At 34.0% G+C, this 16,122-nt stretch overlaps 2 protein-coding genes across 7 annotated transcripts in view; one reads left to right on the plus strand and one right to left on the minus strand.

Annotated features, from left to right (window-relative positions):
* Positions 1-8,954, plus strand: part of LOC131949602 (multiple epidermal growth factor-like domains protein 6) — a 61,173-nt gene extending 52,219 nt beyond the window's left edge. For 3 of the 4 annotated variants that reach the window (XM_059311444.1, XM_059311446.1, XM_059311445.1), the window contains one exon: positions 308-425. Coding sequence is in view for 1 of the 4 variants with exons in the window: in XM_059311447.1 (XP_059167430.1) it covers positions 308-472; positions 1,436-1,590; positions 2,500-2,696; positions 3,475-3,548; positions 4,622-4,774; positions 5,607-5,640; positions 5,819-5,853; positions 6,148-6,238; positions 6,683-6,918; positions 8,177-8,337 (1,301 nt within the window). In the remaining 3 variants the exon portion in view is untranslated. Of the gene's footprint in view, positions 1-307; positions 473-1,435; positions 1,591-2,499; positions 2,697-3,474; positions 3,549-4,621; positions 4,775-5,606; positions 5,641-5,818; positions 5,854-6,147; positions 6,239-6,682; positions 6,919-8,176 lie in introns of those variants that run through there. The other variant, XM_059311447.1, reaches the window with a different exon arrangement.
* A 421-nt stretch (positions 8,955-9,375) lies between these two features.
* Positions 9,376-14,172, minus strand: LOC131949605 (ATP synthase lipid-binding protein, mitochondrial). Of its 3 annotated transcripts, none has more exons than XM_059311450.1 (6): positions 14,067-14,172; positions 13,810-13,883; positions 11,580-11,639; positions 11,304-11,396; positions 10,178-10,274; positions 9,376-10,001 (listed from the first exon to the last, which is right to left on the minus strand). In XM_059311450.1, exons 2-6 carry the CDS (start codon positions 13,852-13,854, stop codon positions 9,838-9,840), a joined length of 459 nt encoding a protein of 152 aa, XP_059167433.1. In that variant the 5' UTR covers positions 13,855-13,883; positions 14,067-14,172; the 3' UTR covers positions 9,376-9,837. The 3 variants fall into 3 exon arrangements, with proteins under 3 accessions (XP_059167433.1, XP_059167434.1, XP_059167435.1); XM_059311451.1 differs by having other exon boundaries at positions 14,071-14,160; XM_059311452.1 differs by lacking the exon at positions 14,067-14,172 and adding an exon at positions 14,022-14,046.
* Positions 14,173-16,122: the final 1,950 nt, after the last annotated feature.

Genomic DNA, 16,122 nt, shown 5'->3' on the forward strand with positions numbered 1-16,122 from the left:
GTAGATTATTTTCATCAATTTCTATTACAATGTATTAAAACATTTTTCTCAAACGCGAAATAACGGCTAAAAATAGTTATTAGTTTTCTAGCATTACGTTTTTTTTAAAATGCAAAAGTGTGAAGTCACCCAATCTGAACACCCCCTTCCCTTCATCACACACCGTCACAAAATTATTTACTGCTACCCTACGCGTGACGTCATTTGTGTACGACCTCCATATATGGGCATTTTATTATTTTTAGTCGCACCCCCCCCCCCCCCACTCCATGACCAATCCCACCTAACCTACTCCTCTGTTCCCCAGGGTATAAGCACAAACTGGAACCCTTTGACGTGCCCAGAGCCATAAACTGCAGCACCACCAACCCCACCCCCTGCAACAGTTGGAACAGCAGCATCTGTGACGCGCAGGCCGGCGAGTGCCGGTGTAAACACAGATCCGCTCTCAAAGACAACAAGACGTGTGTCTGTGAGGAACTCTTTTGTGTCGGAACATTATTTGTTTAAAAAAAATAAAAACAACAACTGCACGATAGGGCTACGGAACAAAACGTCTACGGACTTGAACTAATTAGGGACCATGCACATTACACAGATACACAAATACTATTTGTTTAAAAAAAACAACTGCACGATACGGCTACGCATCAAAATGACTAAGGACCTGAACTAATTAGGGATCGTGCATATATTATAAAACATGCACACACAAACACATATTTTTGTTTTCCCACAACACAACCCCATCTAAAGTAAAAAGGTTCTTGCAAACACGTGATTTGGTCACATGATACTGATTTGCGGCGCCATTTCGAGGAACATGGCCAATCCTCTTTCTACTACTTCTGGATGCTAGTATGTTTTAAACTTGTATTGCCACATATTACCACCCTCGAGATAGATTTTCTATAAAATATACAGTTAGTCATACGTCTAGTGCTACTTCATTAACATGTGTCAGTCTATTCATCCAGCTATTCAAAACAAGAAAAATGTTACCTAAATAAAAATGAATTGGCCCGTATAAAATGCATTTTTTTAAATAGAACTAGACCATCCCTCCTCATATATGGGACGACGTGGCCTAAGCGTAGAGCGCTAGAATGCATAAGCCGAAAGTCTCGAGCTCGAATCTGGGTACCTATCTCGTGTTAGGGAAAGTAAAGGCAGCTTCATATGCTGAGGTCAAGAAACATGTGAATTCTACATCATCTGCCTAATGGATTCTTTACTTTATCCCTCCCAGTATAATTTTTTATAATACAACTTTACTACATAACAAACCACACCCAATGTTATATGCAATATGTGCTGCTTCCCTTTATAATCTAACAAAAAATATATGTTATAACTTGATTTCTGACACATTTTTAAAATTATTTCTTAAATATCTTAAACAAATTCTGAATGTAACGTTGTTGTTTTTTCGCAGCCGTACAGACCTACAAGATAACTCTAAATTTTACTTCCATATTATTATTATCAAACGATCCATACGACTACTTCCCCTTCAACTACAGCGAAAACTACGGTAACTCTTCACACCCTGAGTACAAAAAATTAGCAGCCAGGATTACAGAACTAGGGGTATGTTCATTTGTTATGGTGTGGCATGGATACTGGATATCGTATGGGGTAGAAGATAGTTGGGTTGGATAACTGCAAAATGGATCACTGCCTTAGATATGTAGTAGGCCGATATTAGCATAGCTAAAACTACATTAGTCTAGGGTAAAAACTATCTTATAGCCTTATGGTTTTGCAAACTAGCAGAGTACCTTTCAGGCCCTGCCCCCTCCTCCCGTCCACACCGATATAAATTGAATGTATATAGAAAACAAACTTTTATCAGTGCCCCCCCCCCCCCCCCCAAATATTAAGTGCCCCTTCCCCTTAGAGAAAAAAGTCTGTATGAAACACTGTAGACTAGTAGCATTAATAAACTACAATACTTTAGTAACACTGGTGGTATATATAATCTAGTGATACAATGGATCTCGCATAGTATTTTGGCATAAATAAAATAAATTAGTGGCATTAATGCCATATGGATATGTCATCTATTAACTGAACTTCATTAGTGTTGTGGCATAAGTACCCGATGGATATGTAATCTATTAGCATAAGTAAACTACATTTTAATAGTTGCATTAATGCCCTAAGGAAAGGTAGTCTATTAGCATAAGTAAACTACATTTTAGTATTTGCATTAATGCCCTTACAAAATGTAGTCTATTAGTATAAGTGAACTACATTATAGTAGTTGCATAAATGCCCTAAGAAAATGTAATCTGTTAGCATAAGTAAAGCACAATATTGGCATTAATGCCTTATGGATATGTGGTCTTTTATTAGCATAACTGAACTGCATTAGTTAAGTGGTGTAATTGCCCTAAGATAGGCATACTAATGAAAAGCAGAGGTAAAATATTCACCTAATTACAATAACTCTTAGTATATTTGAACATACATGCATTTTCTTTTTTTTATTTCTAGTTGAAGAACATGTTCAATAGTTCAAAGCACAGAGATCGCTATGTGTCCAGCGAGGTGGTCAGCTTAGACCCATCCAGTAACACAGGCACTGGGGTGCTGGCCACAGTGCTACTCCACCTCACCCCGCTAGCAGAAGATTACACAAATGTCACCAAGTTGGCCGAAATTATACAGATGTTTACCTCAGATTTTCAAGCGTAAGATTAAAAAAAAAATGTGTCCATTATTTTTTTTTTTTTTTTTACATTTTCTTTCAACCTATGTTCACAGGAATGAATTTCTGTAACTCAAAATCATGTGAGTTTTCATTTTTTTTTTTCCTGAAATGTTCACATTATTTACTAGGTAAGGGATGATTCATATACTACATCATAGAAGAAATGTGAAAAGTGTGAAGCTTTTGTAATAAGGGTTATAAAATCACTTTTTTAAACTGCTACGAAATTTTATCAAATAATATTATATTGATTCAGTTTTGTTAAGATTTCCATTTTTAAGATTAAATTAATTTATGGTAAGGTTTATCTTGCAAGGGGAGACTACTCAGTTAATTTTTCCTGGCAAATTCGTCATTCCTTGGTTATATCCCCTTAAAGAATTTAATTTGTTTCATTTCTCTAACACCCCCATTAAAGTCAAGAGTGAAGTAATTTAAAGGAGAAGGCCTTGAATTTTTTTGATGATGAGGGGAGAAGGAGGAGTAAATCTCGTCTAAAAATATAGCATCTTTTGTCAATCTGAAATTTTAAATTAAAATCTTATTTACATAATAATAGGACTACAAATAATTGTTTATGTGACCTAACTTGTGACCCTAGTCATTCTATGTCAACTACTTCAATTGATCCACCTTCCTTGGTGAAAGCTAGGTGAAAGAATCAATTCTTTAAAAAGTATAACTAAATATGATATACAAAGAAACAAAAGATAATAGGCTTAATCTATCTTTTTTTTCTTTCATTTATCTCACAAAAGCAACAGTAAGGAAAGTGTACTTGGAAAGAGCTTGATAAAAGTTAAAATGCCATTCAACAGTGCACATGTTGCAGGTATGAAATTTAATCCTCAAGTAAGTAAAACATTGTAATTATAGAGTAATAATCGTTAGTTTAAGACTGAAATCCCAACATGGAAAGTCTTAGTTAAAAGTTGGTATAGCATTAAGTTATCAGGAAAAACAGATGAAGACATAAAATGCAGAAAAAACCTAGCCAGACAGGCAGTTGTTAATCATCAGGCAGGAAATCATCAAACACCTCTATATAAACTAAAATAATCTCTAACTCAAACGTAAAAGGCAGCAACAAAAAGAATCCAGACTTTTATTAATAGGTGTCTAAGGAGTATATTAAAAAATAAAATGGCAAGACAAGGTAGAAAACACAAAACCATGGGATATGTGTGGACAGGAAACGATAGAAAGGCAAATCATGGAGCAGAAATAGCGATGGATTGGCACACACTTATAAAGGCTGGCGAGCGATGAAGGGGTCAACTCAGGAAGACATGGTGACGTAGCGTACTGGCGGAGGCTGAAAGGATAGAAAGGAATAAGGAAAAGCTAAAACAAGTTGCAGGAGACCATGGAGATTAATAAGCTCTGACAGAGGCCCTATTTCCTGCAAGGTTTAGAAACAATGCTTATGCGAGAGTTCAGTGACAGCTTGACAGCCAAACACATCTACCCAGCAGGATGTTAGAGAAATGATTGGTTGATAGAATTAGATTAAACCTGGATTGGAATTTAACAAAATGCTACACAACTATTTTCCTTGGTTTGGTTTATTTAATTCAGAAAAATGATACTTTTTATCAGCCATTTAATAGTACTGCAACCTTTTGCTAATATACAGTGCCATCTAACATTTAAAGGTGTTCTCTTTCAGACCCGCCTGTGATGTGTGAATTTAAGTAGTTGGGATGCTATACATATAAATATTAGTAGTGGTATATATATATATATATATATATATATATATACATATATATACACATATATACATACATACTTACATAATTGACTGACTGTTACAGTGTTTGATACATGAATGGTAGAATGGTAAAAATATAAAAGTTTTATCTATTTATTATTGAAATCTATACCACTATTTGGATCATGCAGATTACAATGAGTGTTCCTCTAAAGAAAGAAATGACTGTGATGTGAATGCCAATTGCCTCAACACTCTGGGCAGTTTTATGTGCGTGTGCAAGCCAATGTACGATGACATGGCTGAAAAACACAACATACACACCCGAGGGAGAGTATGTAAATGTACGTAATTCTTTTATAATATTTATATTTCTTCATTAGCTTTGTTACATGCTTTTATTTAGCATGCGTCCTCTGTCTAGATCAAAACGGGTGAGCAAAATTTCTGGCACTTATAACTGACACATTTCAAACTTAATATGTGGGTCACGACTTGGTGACAATACATTATTACACTAAATTTGACTTAATTCAATGCCTAATTAATTTTTTATGAATCGATTGAAATTTTCTTAAATTAGTAGGTTGATTTGTACAACATTTCCCTCACTATTGTATGCACATTATGATGTTCATTTGGTGCGCAATAGTTTTTAGTCATGCAACTGTATTGTAAATACAAAATTTAAATTACTGAAAAAAAAAATTGCAAAAAAAAAAATGATATAATAACAAGCTTCTATGTAACAATGCACTACAAAGGAGAAAATAAATGATTTTAAAAAAAAAAAAATAATAATACACTACTATTTAAATGACTAAAGAAAAGCTCTAATACGTCTTCCGTATTTAGAATACTTTTTTAATATTGTTTTATAACCTAGGGTAGTAGCTAGTTGAATCAGTTAATTTATGTGTGTATCTTTTGTATGTATTTATATATCAAATAGAGTAAATTAATGTAGTAAAAGTAAAAGATTCCCTTTCAAACCTGACGGTCTATGGGGCAAGTGAAGTAGAGTTCACTTGTTTCTGTGACCTCGGCATATGAAGAGATAGTGTGGTCAGCACTAAGCCCAAGTTAATGTAGTAGCTTCTACATAATCTATAACAGATATTTTAAGAACTTAGCTGTAAATATGACTATACTCAGTGTGCCTTAACTAATCCACAGTACCTTCTGATGATAGGAAACAGGGCAGTGACGTGTAAGTGTAATACCTGTTAAAAACAACAGTTAAATCGCAACATCACTTTTTATTCTATTGTATGGACATTTATGCTATTAAAGCAGAATTAATTAAAGGTCATCTTAACTGTAAAATAAAACACTTTAAACGAGAAAATTATTTCTGCTTTTTTAAACCTGCAAATAATTTATTCCAGATGTTCCTCTGATCATTGTACTATAAAATGGGAATGTAAGTATAAAAAACAGCTATATCAGCTGAATTTCAATAATTGATGTCATCTATTCATCTGTTTGAATCTCTCTTTGAGTCTTTATCAACCAAAATTATATTGCTCCAGTTTTGCTAAGATTTCCATTATTTAAGATTAAATTAATTTGTGGTTAGTTTTATCTTGCAAGGGGAAATTACCCAGTTAATTTTTCTGACAAATTCTTATTCTTATAGCTAAATTTGGTTTATTCATAACAATTAATAGCATTTTGTACCTGTATTGTTTTATTTACATTATTGAAATCATTGTAGATGTTGCCTGGGCTTTGACACTTTTCTTACTGCTAATACTGGCTTTTATCACATATGAAATCTTTCAAAGGAAAGAAGACTTTTCTGCCAGGTAGGTCTACCTTTTTTTCCATTTGAAAATAATGGTTAGTAATTCTAATTTAGTATGATTAGAAACTCATGAGAAGATTTGCTATACCCCCTATATTTAATTGTGTCTTACGTTTAAAATAAGCAGTCACTTGTAAAGATAAGAAATAATTTATAGATACACCTCATAAAACATTGGTAAGAGGTTCTGCAAATATTTCATGTAGAAGTAACAAAGTTAGGCATGTGTACTACCTAAAATAAAACATTCCATTATTTTTCTGTCTAAGGGACAACTCCCGCATGGAATTTGTCTATTCTATTTTTAATGGTTATTTCCCTTGACACATTTATTTTTTTTTGTTTAGATTTAGAATTGTTGAAGTGCTGTCATATCATGAGTTGATTAATCAAGCACGAGCAAAAAATGTTTATTGTTCATTTAAATTGATGCCATTTTTTAAAGGAAATTGTACGAGAAATTTGGCACAACAAAAATTAGAAAACTAAGGCAAGCAAGCATGAGAAGACTGCAAGAAAGCAAGAGAAAGAAGCAAGAAGAAAGCAAATTAAAGAAAGAGGAATTGAAAAGGAAAAAAGAGGAAAGTAAAAAGAAAAAAGAGGAAGAAAAGAAGCAGAAAACAGAAGGAAAGAGCACTAAAGTTAAAAAAGGAAAAAAGAAAACGGATGCAGATGTTGAAGGTATTGACCCTAGCTAAAATCTAATTTCACAGAGAATACAAAAAGATACGTAGAAAATTATTTTAGATCGAATTTAAAAGCCACAACTGTGACATCTCAGCAATGAATCCAAAAGAGTAGATTTTGTTTCTTAAAATAATTAACATGATAATAAAAATCTCAACTTGTTTTTCCAACTACTGGTGAAAAATTCTGTTCTTCTTTCCATTTCTAGTATTCCTGTCTTTTAATTCCCATATATAAATTATAAGGTGTTTTTTGGTTCTCCATTTTTTTTTATCCTTGTGAATTCCTGATGATGTATTAATACTCCTCAACATATGGCCTATCCCTCTCCACCTTCTTTTCCCAATCTTAGCTTCACTAGCCAGATACTTTCCCATAGTGCTGTGTTAGGTACTTGTAAAACTAATTCATAATAAATATTTGCGGCAAGCAGCTCAGCTGTTTTATATATTTATAAGTCTTCCAGTCCCCCCTTGTTAATCATTTATTCATCATTATCCCTGTGGACCCCTTATGGAAACAACCACACTTCTCCATCGTACTCAGTTCTGGGCGATTTCTCCAAATTGAGCCCACATCGTTCCTGCTGCTTCTGCTACAGCTGACATTTTCCACGTTTGTTTTGGCCTAACTTATTTTCTCTTTCCTTGGGGATTCCAGTCTAGAGCCTGTCTGTTGATGTTGCTCAGTTTGTTCAACAGTTCAGCAAAACAGTGATTGCCATACACCAAATAAACAGATTTTACATTAGAAGTTCTTATTAGCAAAAGGCTAATAAGAACAAATAAAGTTTTGTTCTAATAGAACAAAACTTTATTTGTTCTTATTAGCCTTTTGCTTAGACTTACAGCTCCATATATATTCAATCTCGATTTGTTTGAGATATTGGGGTTTAATTTTGGAACAGATCAATACATTAGACAAACTAAAACAACATGAGTTTCAAATCCCGCTAGTTCATGGTAAAGGTATGCACCAGTGCAGAAAATTCTTCATCCTATTGCAACCTGGTTTATGAGCTTTAAAAAAAAAAGATTATGCCCATTATTATAAAAGAGATTTGGTTTATATAGGTCCTGTTTACAAATTAAAAAAATTTCTTTCTTCAATTTCAATCTTAACTCTTTGAATACTTAAATTTAGATTATCTGCGTTCTATAAAGATCTCATCATTCATTGAGAATTACAAAAAAAAACTGTCTTTAAAATCTAATGTGCTATAGAATTCTCAAAGCAGACTATTTCTTTTCAGATGTTGAAGAAATTCCTGAACCTGGCCTGGTGGAGATCATATACCCTCCATCCATCCCTTTTGCTGGTTCAGAAAGTGTGGATGTTGACATTACCAATTTGCCAGGGAATATGGACATCACAATAGACAGACAATCTGTAATTGAAGAGTCATCTGTTTGAAACAACAGAGCAGAATAAAATCCAGGAAACCAGTCTCAAGACAATATTTTTGTGCCTTCAATTGCTCTCTTGTACAGAGCTGTATTAAATTGTAGAAATGGCATCCCTACACATATTTGCAGCAATTTATTAAGGAAACTTCAGATGTGGTGTGGGTAAACTATCAGTGCTGTTAAAAAATTGTACTAATATTTCTTTGAATTTTAACTACAAAAGTTTTAGAGAATGTTGAAAATTCTAGACTATTTCTCAAGCTGTATTGTTTAAAATTAAGTGGTTTCTAGCTATTCAATTAAGAGACGAAAATTTTGTGATGATGAATGCCTATAACCCTGTATTTATTAAATTTATATTAGGAAACAGGAAAAGTACATAAAATTTAATCCAAATGAAGTTGCCCTTGCTGTAAATGTACATATTGTTAGGGAACTACGTGTGTTTACTAATGACATTGCTTTAGAATGGAGCCATGCTGTAAAATTAAATTTACGGCTCACAAGATAACATGCATTCCACAGATGTTTTGACTGAATTTGTACTGTATGTACAGTACTGTTCTTCGTATGTAATTGAATAGAGTATTAGTGTGCATTGATTTGTCCTGAAATTAAATTATTTCAAAATATGAGCATTGTTGATTTTTTTTTAAACAAGTCACCACTGGTATTTGCAGCTGAATAGACCTCTTTCAATTTTAAAATCACGAAATCCAAAATTGCTAGAATTCAGACAATGTGTTTAAAAAACAAGCAACTCAGTTATCTCAAGAACAGACCTGAATTTATTATAACAGCCCTAACTAAACAGGGTTGCCACCAAACAGATTCTGTATAACAATCACACTTCATTTAATATTGGTCTACAAATAAAATACAGCCAACTTTTACAGTACAATTCAGTGTACACTGAATACAGAAAACTTTCACACCCATGTCTTCCAAATAAAGACAATTTGACCCTTGGAGTTGCATTGCTAGGAGAAAGCTTTGTGTGGCACCTCTACAAATTCAGTTATGAATGGAAGGAAGAACAAAGTGCTTAACAGATGATACTGAATTTATTTACCATTAAAGTTCTTTATCACAATTTACAAAACCAGTACCATGGTATGTAATGGTGAAATATCCCATGACTTCTACACTAACAATGCACAACCGTCAGTCAGTCAGTGTCACGTCTAGTAGGCAGTTACAACACTGGGCGCAATTCTTAACTTTGATGCAAGTTCTTAACTAACAACTACTTTAAAATCTGAATAATCCAACTTTAACTATTAATAAATTAAAAAATAAAATCGTCCTTCCCCCCCAAACTGTCAGCATGTATCCTTGGTCTATGCCCAATTTATTACAGAATTGTGTATAGAATTCACTTGGTCTCTTTCACACAACATACCTTAATGTGCAAACCATTAGCATACAATTTTTTTTTATAAAGTTTAGTTCAAGTTGCTAAGTTTTAAACATGAAAAATTTGAATTCTAATCCTGCTATTAGCTTGTTAAAATGCAAACAGGAGCAGGAAGGCCATCATCAGGCAAAACAGACCCATAGCTTCAGACAAAGCAAACCCCAAAATGGCAAAAGAGAAAAGTTGTCCTTTCAAAGATGGGTTGCGTGCGTAACCAATAACAAGACTGCCGAATACACTGCCAATTCCAGCACCTAAGAAATCAGAAAAACAAGTTACAACAAAGAATATAAAAAAAAAAAGGCAAAGTTTTTAATTAAAACAAGTCATCAGTGGTTCCATGTACAGCAGCCATCATGGTAATTATGGGAAGTACAGTTTTTCATCATGTTAACTATTAAAGAAATAAAACAAACAGAAATTATATTACCTGAGCCAGCCACACCAACTGTTGCAGCACCAGCTCCAATGTATCTGGCAGCCTGATCAATATCCTTCTGAACAGCACTGGTCTGGAAACTTCTGATCTAATAGCACAAAAAAAAAAAAACCCCATGGTTAAACAATACTCTGAACAGGCCTATATACACAAACTGGATCAACTTCTATTAGTTACATAAACATCACTTTTAAGTCAACCTAGAAAAATTTATATTACACAGGTTAAAAGAATGAAATTTCTACTGCATGACTCCTGAATACAAAATTGTACAGGATCTAATGAGGAAAACTTAGAATCGCAACAATAAAATTAATAACTTAGAATTGCTACATTAAAATACAGGTGGTTAAAAATTCCCTCAGTTAAACAAAAACCTGGTAAACTAAATATATGAAATTCACATTCAAGTAAAGGGCAAATGCTACAGAAAAACGTTTTTCCATCAGAAAACATGCATATACACCAACGCAAGTGTATGCTGAAGAAAAAAAGGTGAACTGAAAGGTGAGACAAAGGTCAAGGTCACATTTAAAATTCTCACATCCCTACATGTTATCAAATACTTTGAGAAAGAATGCAAATACACATCTGAATTTTCGTAGAAAATTTAAATTTTGTACCCGTGTTTGACAGTTTGTAGGTTAAAAGGGCACCATAGAACAATCCCGACCTTGATAAGAGACAGCGGAATACCTTAGTTTTTAACTTTCGCAGATGCGTGTCAGGCAACTATCAGAGTTGGGTAAACGCTGTGATATTAAGGACTTTAACCAGAAATTCAGCCTCGACCACTACAGGTTATCTATGATCTACCATTTGACCATGCCGCCTTACAATTATTAAATTCTGTTCAAAACTAAGTCACATGGGACTTGTAGCAATCTATGATACTAGGTAGAGGTGAAATAATGAACAAAACACAAGATAACCCATTCAAACAAAACAAATTTATCAGGTGACCACTAACCACATAAACAAGAAACCATAGTCATTTTTTAAAATTATATCTTTAAAAAAAATAAATAAAAAGGGTGTGTGTGTGTGCATGTGAGGGAGGAATGCATACACATACATTAAATTCACACCTATACTGTAGTGGAAAAGAAAAACTAACCTGGTTTACAAGTGATGAAAAACTTGGAGATTTGGCTGCTAGGTTAAGAGCACTGACTCCACTGTAGCCTGATAAACTAGCAGTTGGCTGTGACTGAAATTGTGTGCAATGATTATTAATAACAGGAAAAAAAAATGTAAAGATTAAGAGAAATTAGCATTAACAAGTTTCATCAGTGGTTCCATGTACAGCAGCCATCATTAAGGTCTGGATTTGTAAATAATATCATCATATGAAACTAGAACAAGAAATCTAAGCAGTTGATACTCTCCTTACCTCATTTTTAACAATGACAGTGCTTCCTAGTGGCCTCAATGCTGAACGACTAATAATGCTCTGTAAAACAAAAAAAAAGAAAATTATTTAATAACGTCCAAAAGCCTGGTTCATAACAGAACTTGCAGAAGTTACATTGTAGTAAGTTACCCATATTAGTCTTGCTACTAAATTCTTTATGGCATGAACAAGGGGTCAAAAAGGTTATGGTTGGTTATATAGGCCTACTCGACTGCCTGTGTAATGACCTGTTAATTATATTTTTGATTTTGAGGTGACTGATTTTTTTTTTTAGAACAAAATAACTCTAGAGCAAATTACACTGTCCGGACACACACCGCGAAAAAACGCAACTTAAAACTTCCATGCGGTCTCATTCAGTAACCGCATAACATAGGAAGGAAAAAAAAGTATCATATCTATCCGCAATAATTCTACTTTAATAATGTGTGTGTCATTTTGTATTCATACGCATAGAACTTTAGCTATTCTTGTTATAGTGACTGGGGGGTCTTAACATGTGTTCGGACACATGTAATACAATTTCAAATGTGTTCGGACACCTTTACCCGTCATCGGACAAAGCACTTTTTGTTCATTTAGAATAATTTAAAGTCAATTTAATGAATAAAAACATATATTATATGCATTTATATTGTGTTATTGATTGTTTGTGAGGTAATTTTAATAGTATAAAACCCTTTTCCCACACTCCCAAAGTTCATCCCATTCAGCCATTGCGGCTCGCGCAGTACGCTGCTAAGCCAGCCAGGTCACATGATTCCCCCTCCTCTTTCGCATTCCACTGCCTTCTTGACCTTATTTTGACCCTTTCCCTTCAATAACCAGCCCCTTTTATGCTCTAAATTCTTATTTAATAATATTTTTGTGTTGCTGTCCGGTCCCATGTAAGGTCAAAAAAGTTAGCGAACACCCCTTTTTTATTGTTCAAGCACAAAATAACCCATTAACCTTGACATTTACGATGTTCCATACATATATAGAAGCTATTTATAGTGTAACCTTTTAGCTAAGCGTTGATTGGTTCAAGTTTTGCCCCTAAGTCCAACCCTAGGTCACTTCATCCGGCTGGTGTAAAAATAGAAATGTGCGTACCATGCAACGTTAAAAATTTTCTAAAAATAATTCTTGAGAGAGGAAACGAAAGTACTTGACACGGAAGTGTTCATAAATGAACAGTTTACGTGCAGGCGTCGTGGTTTCGCATGAGACATGCTAATTAAAGTTTCTATGAGCCAAAAACCGACGAAGTGTTCGGTCCCACGTAGTGTTCGGACAATGTAATTTGCTCTAGTAAAATTACTGGCTTTGGCTACACAACACAGTAGGGTCTATCAATTCAAAGTAATAAATCAGAATTGACAAATTTGACCAAGACAAGAATGTCCTTGAATAACCCTTTTCCACATACCTCACTATGACATAGTAGTACACAAACAAATTGAGAAAATGCATTTATATAACCTAAAACATTAATTTGTATAAGCTTTATGCATCATGAAAGTACCTTTTTAAGCAATCAAACCAAATCAACTTAATAGAAAAATAGGTTGAATAGTCTCAAGACAAATTCCTTCAAAACAAAGTTCTGAGCAATTAAAAGCCAGCTTCTTGATCCTAATATTATAGACAATAGATATTCTGCCAAGGACATTAGATTTCTCGACCTAGACAGTTTAATTCAGTAATTCTGGTTTCTCTAAAGTTCTTTTGGTGTAGATCTAGCTCCCAATAGCTCATGAATGTATTTTTAAAAAATTTAATTAGATCTAGATATTAATCTACATCTAGATCCAATATATATGCCACACACTGGCATTTTTGCAGATGCAAAACAATACTGATCTTCATTGTAAATACTTCTTGTATCAAGTCAACTATTCTCAAAGTGAAAAAGGTCATTCTAGGTCACTGAAACAGAGGATTTGGGGTACATTTTCCTTAATCAAAACTCCATATTTGTATTTCTACCACAGCGTATTATGAAACTGGAGGCAAACTGGATTAAACAACTTGACATTAATCAGCAGGCTGATTACTTGACTACATAAAGTAAAAACCTAGACTAAATCTCTGTGTACTCAAGTGACTCCATTGAAGTCTAGTTTCTACAGTGATGAATTTTACAATTAACACTTTCTAATACAATGAAACTGACAAAGTTATAAAATGAACATTAGCTAGCATTAACTAAAATGCGATTACTTACCAGGCATCTAGCTGAAGGTTGGGCGAATTTTGCACAAGCATACATGATTGATTATGGTTGTTAGGTCGTCGAACCTGCAATACAAGCCGGTAGTTTCAAGTTTTATTGGATATCACAGCAATTTATAACGAAAGTACAATAATTTAACTTTGATATGTTGTGCAAAAGTCTTTAGATATATTACACTAACACAAATCACTTTAATTTCTTACAGATGACCTAAAGTATCAACGATATACGACTGATTTGATATCTACCTACAAAGCTCCAAGGGCCAACCTAGAGGTGAAAACGAAGGAGAACCTGCTACAGCGCATGCGCGTCTAGTCACGGGGATATCCGTTATCGTCACAAAAATATCAATGTTAAAAACGAGTCAAATTCATTTCCCTAGCCTAGCAGATGACAGAGCAAGGTCCTAATTCTGTTATAAATAAAATATTGAATACTACACATTTAGTCTAAATTAAATAAAAACAGATTTTTTTCATCGATTACAAAAAATCACCTTTATAAAGCGGGCAAACGATTCAAAGAAACCTTGATTTTAATATCCAAATACTTTGTTACTTTGTAGTATGTGTGCAGATCGATACGGCTAAGGAAATTGTGGTTAAAAAGAATTTAGGGGTCGTGTATGCCCAACTTTGCTAAAAATAATGCTATTTCTGCGTATTTTAAACAGAAGAAATTGGAACAATCGTAATATACCACAACCATTCAAGAGATTATAGTATGCTAAATTTGATTACCCCCTCTTCCCCCCAGTGTTTCTTCCAGACTTTTTTCTCCGGGGGGGGGGGGGCACTTGAAATTTTCGGGGGGGGGGGCGGTAGACTTTCTTCGGGGGGGGGGCGAACACTGTTAAAAGTATATATTTTCTATATAAATTATATAAATTTCATTCCGTTCGGGGGGGGGGGGTAAAAAAAATTCGGGGGGGGGGGGGGGGCTTCGCCCCCCCCCCCCCCGAAGAGATGCCTGGAAGAAACGATACACAACTCAATGTGGCAGGCCTACTGAAAAAAATATTGTAAGATATTTTAAAAATCACATAATTTTATAAATAACAATTGTTAAATTTTAATTAAAAACAGAAATTTTAAAGCCCTTAATTGTGTTAAAAAAAACATAGATCTAGGTCAAAGTATCGGCAAATTTATTTTTTAATCCAATAAATGAATATATTGATATATTGATATAAAGCTACTAAATATGTTGATTTTCGCTATATTTTTTTCTTACATGCCTTTTGATTATATTTCCTGAAAATGTTTAATCAGGCTATGTTGTGATCTAATTCAAGGGAAACAACTGCGTATCAAATCTCTACAAAAACAAAATTACTGTGCATGATCTACCTTGAAAATGGAAACTATCTCTGCATGACTGGGGTGTTTACTTTTACAAGCTTTTACTTTTACTCACTTCGCAATGTCTGTTTGTTTGTTGTTGTTGTTTTTTTGTTCGTGGGTTTGTGGCAATTTAGACCCACTTATAAATGCACTGAAAATAAGAAAATAAAACTAATTTGCGTTATTTAATAAAAGCTTTGGTCGCTCTTGAAATCTTTTACATATTTTAGTGATAAAAGTTTTTATGAAAGAAAGCTAATTAGTTTTATTTTCTTATTTTCAAGGCATTTAAAAGCTTGTTGCAAGAAAGGCTTTTTATATTTGTTTTATTGAGTTCTTCACTCCTTGTAGTTGTTAAGGCAAAAACCTACTGATTATATAAAAATGTGTGTATAAAATAAATAAAAAAACTTCACAAACTTAACATAATTTATACAAGAAGAAAAAATTGGATAATCGGAAAAGGGAGGGTGTAAAATTTTAAAACTAGATCTAAATTAGTCAGAGTTTCTTCCAGGCATCTCTTCGGGGGGGGGGGGGTGTCTACCACCCCGAACGACATGGAATTTATATAGAAAACATACTTTTACCAATGTTCGCCTCCCCCCTCCCCTCTCGGAGAAAAGTGTGGAAGAAACAATGAAACTAGTCTAAACATAAATTGACGATTACAGCTGTTGATAATATAAAATTAACCAGGGCGGGTAATTAGTACCACGGGCACCTTTTACCCGTCATTGCATGTAGCCTACTACAAATCAATTTCTGCTTCACGTTTGTAATTGGTGAAGTTCACCAAACAAAACCTGGGGGGGGGGGGGGGGTGAATTTTTGTACCGGTGTCCGATAATGGAATCTTCTTTTACAAAAGGGGTGTTATGTTACTTGTAGTTAACTAAAAACACACATGGTGCTGGCTAATGTCAATGCTAACCCTGTCCCTAACCCTAACCTCAAC

Source organism: Physella acuta, unplaced genomic scaffold (genome assembly GCF_028476545.2).
Source record: "Physella acuta isolate Inbredline_101_S28 unplaced genomic scaffold, ASM2847654v3 ptg000704l, whole genome shotgun sequence".
In the NCBI taxonomy this organism is placed as follows: Eukaryota; Metazoa; Mollusca; class Gastropoda; family Physidae; genus Physella; species Physella acuta.

Bases quoted from the DNA above. Each gene is read 5' to 3' on its own strand.
- LOC131949605 (XM_059311450.1), bottom strand. From the start codon at position 13,854: ATGTATGCTTGTGCAAAATTCGCCCAACCTTCAGCTAGATGCCTG. The intron at 10,275-11,303 runs GTTAGTTTTTCT...TTGTGCTATTAG, and splicing joins TTTCATCACTTGTAAACCAG to ATCAGAAGTTTCCAGACCAG. The intron at 10,002-10,177 runs GTAATATAATTT...CTGATTTCTTAG, and splicing joins AGTTGGTGTGGCTGGCTCAG to GTGCTGGAATTGGCAGTGTA.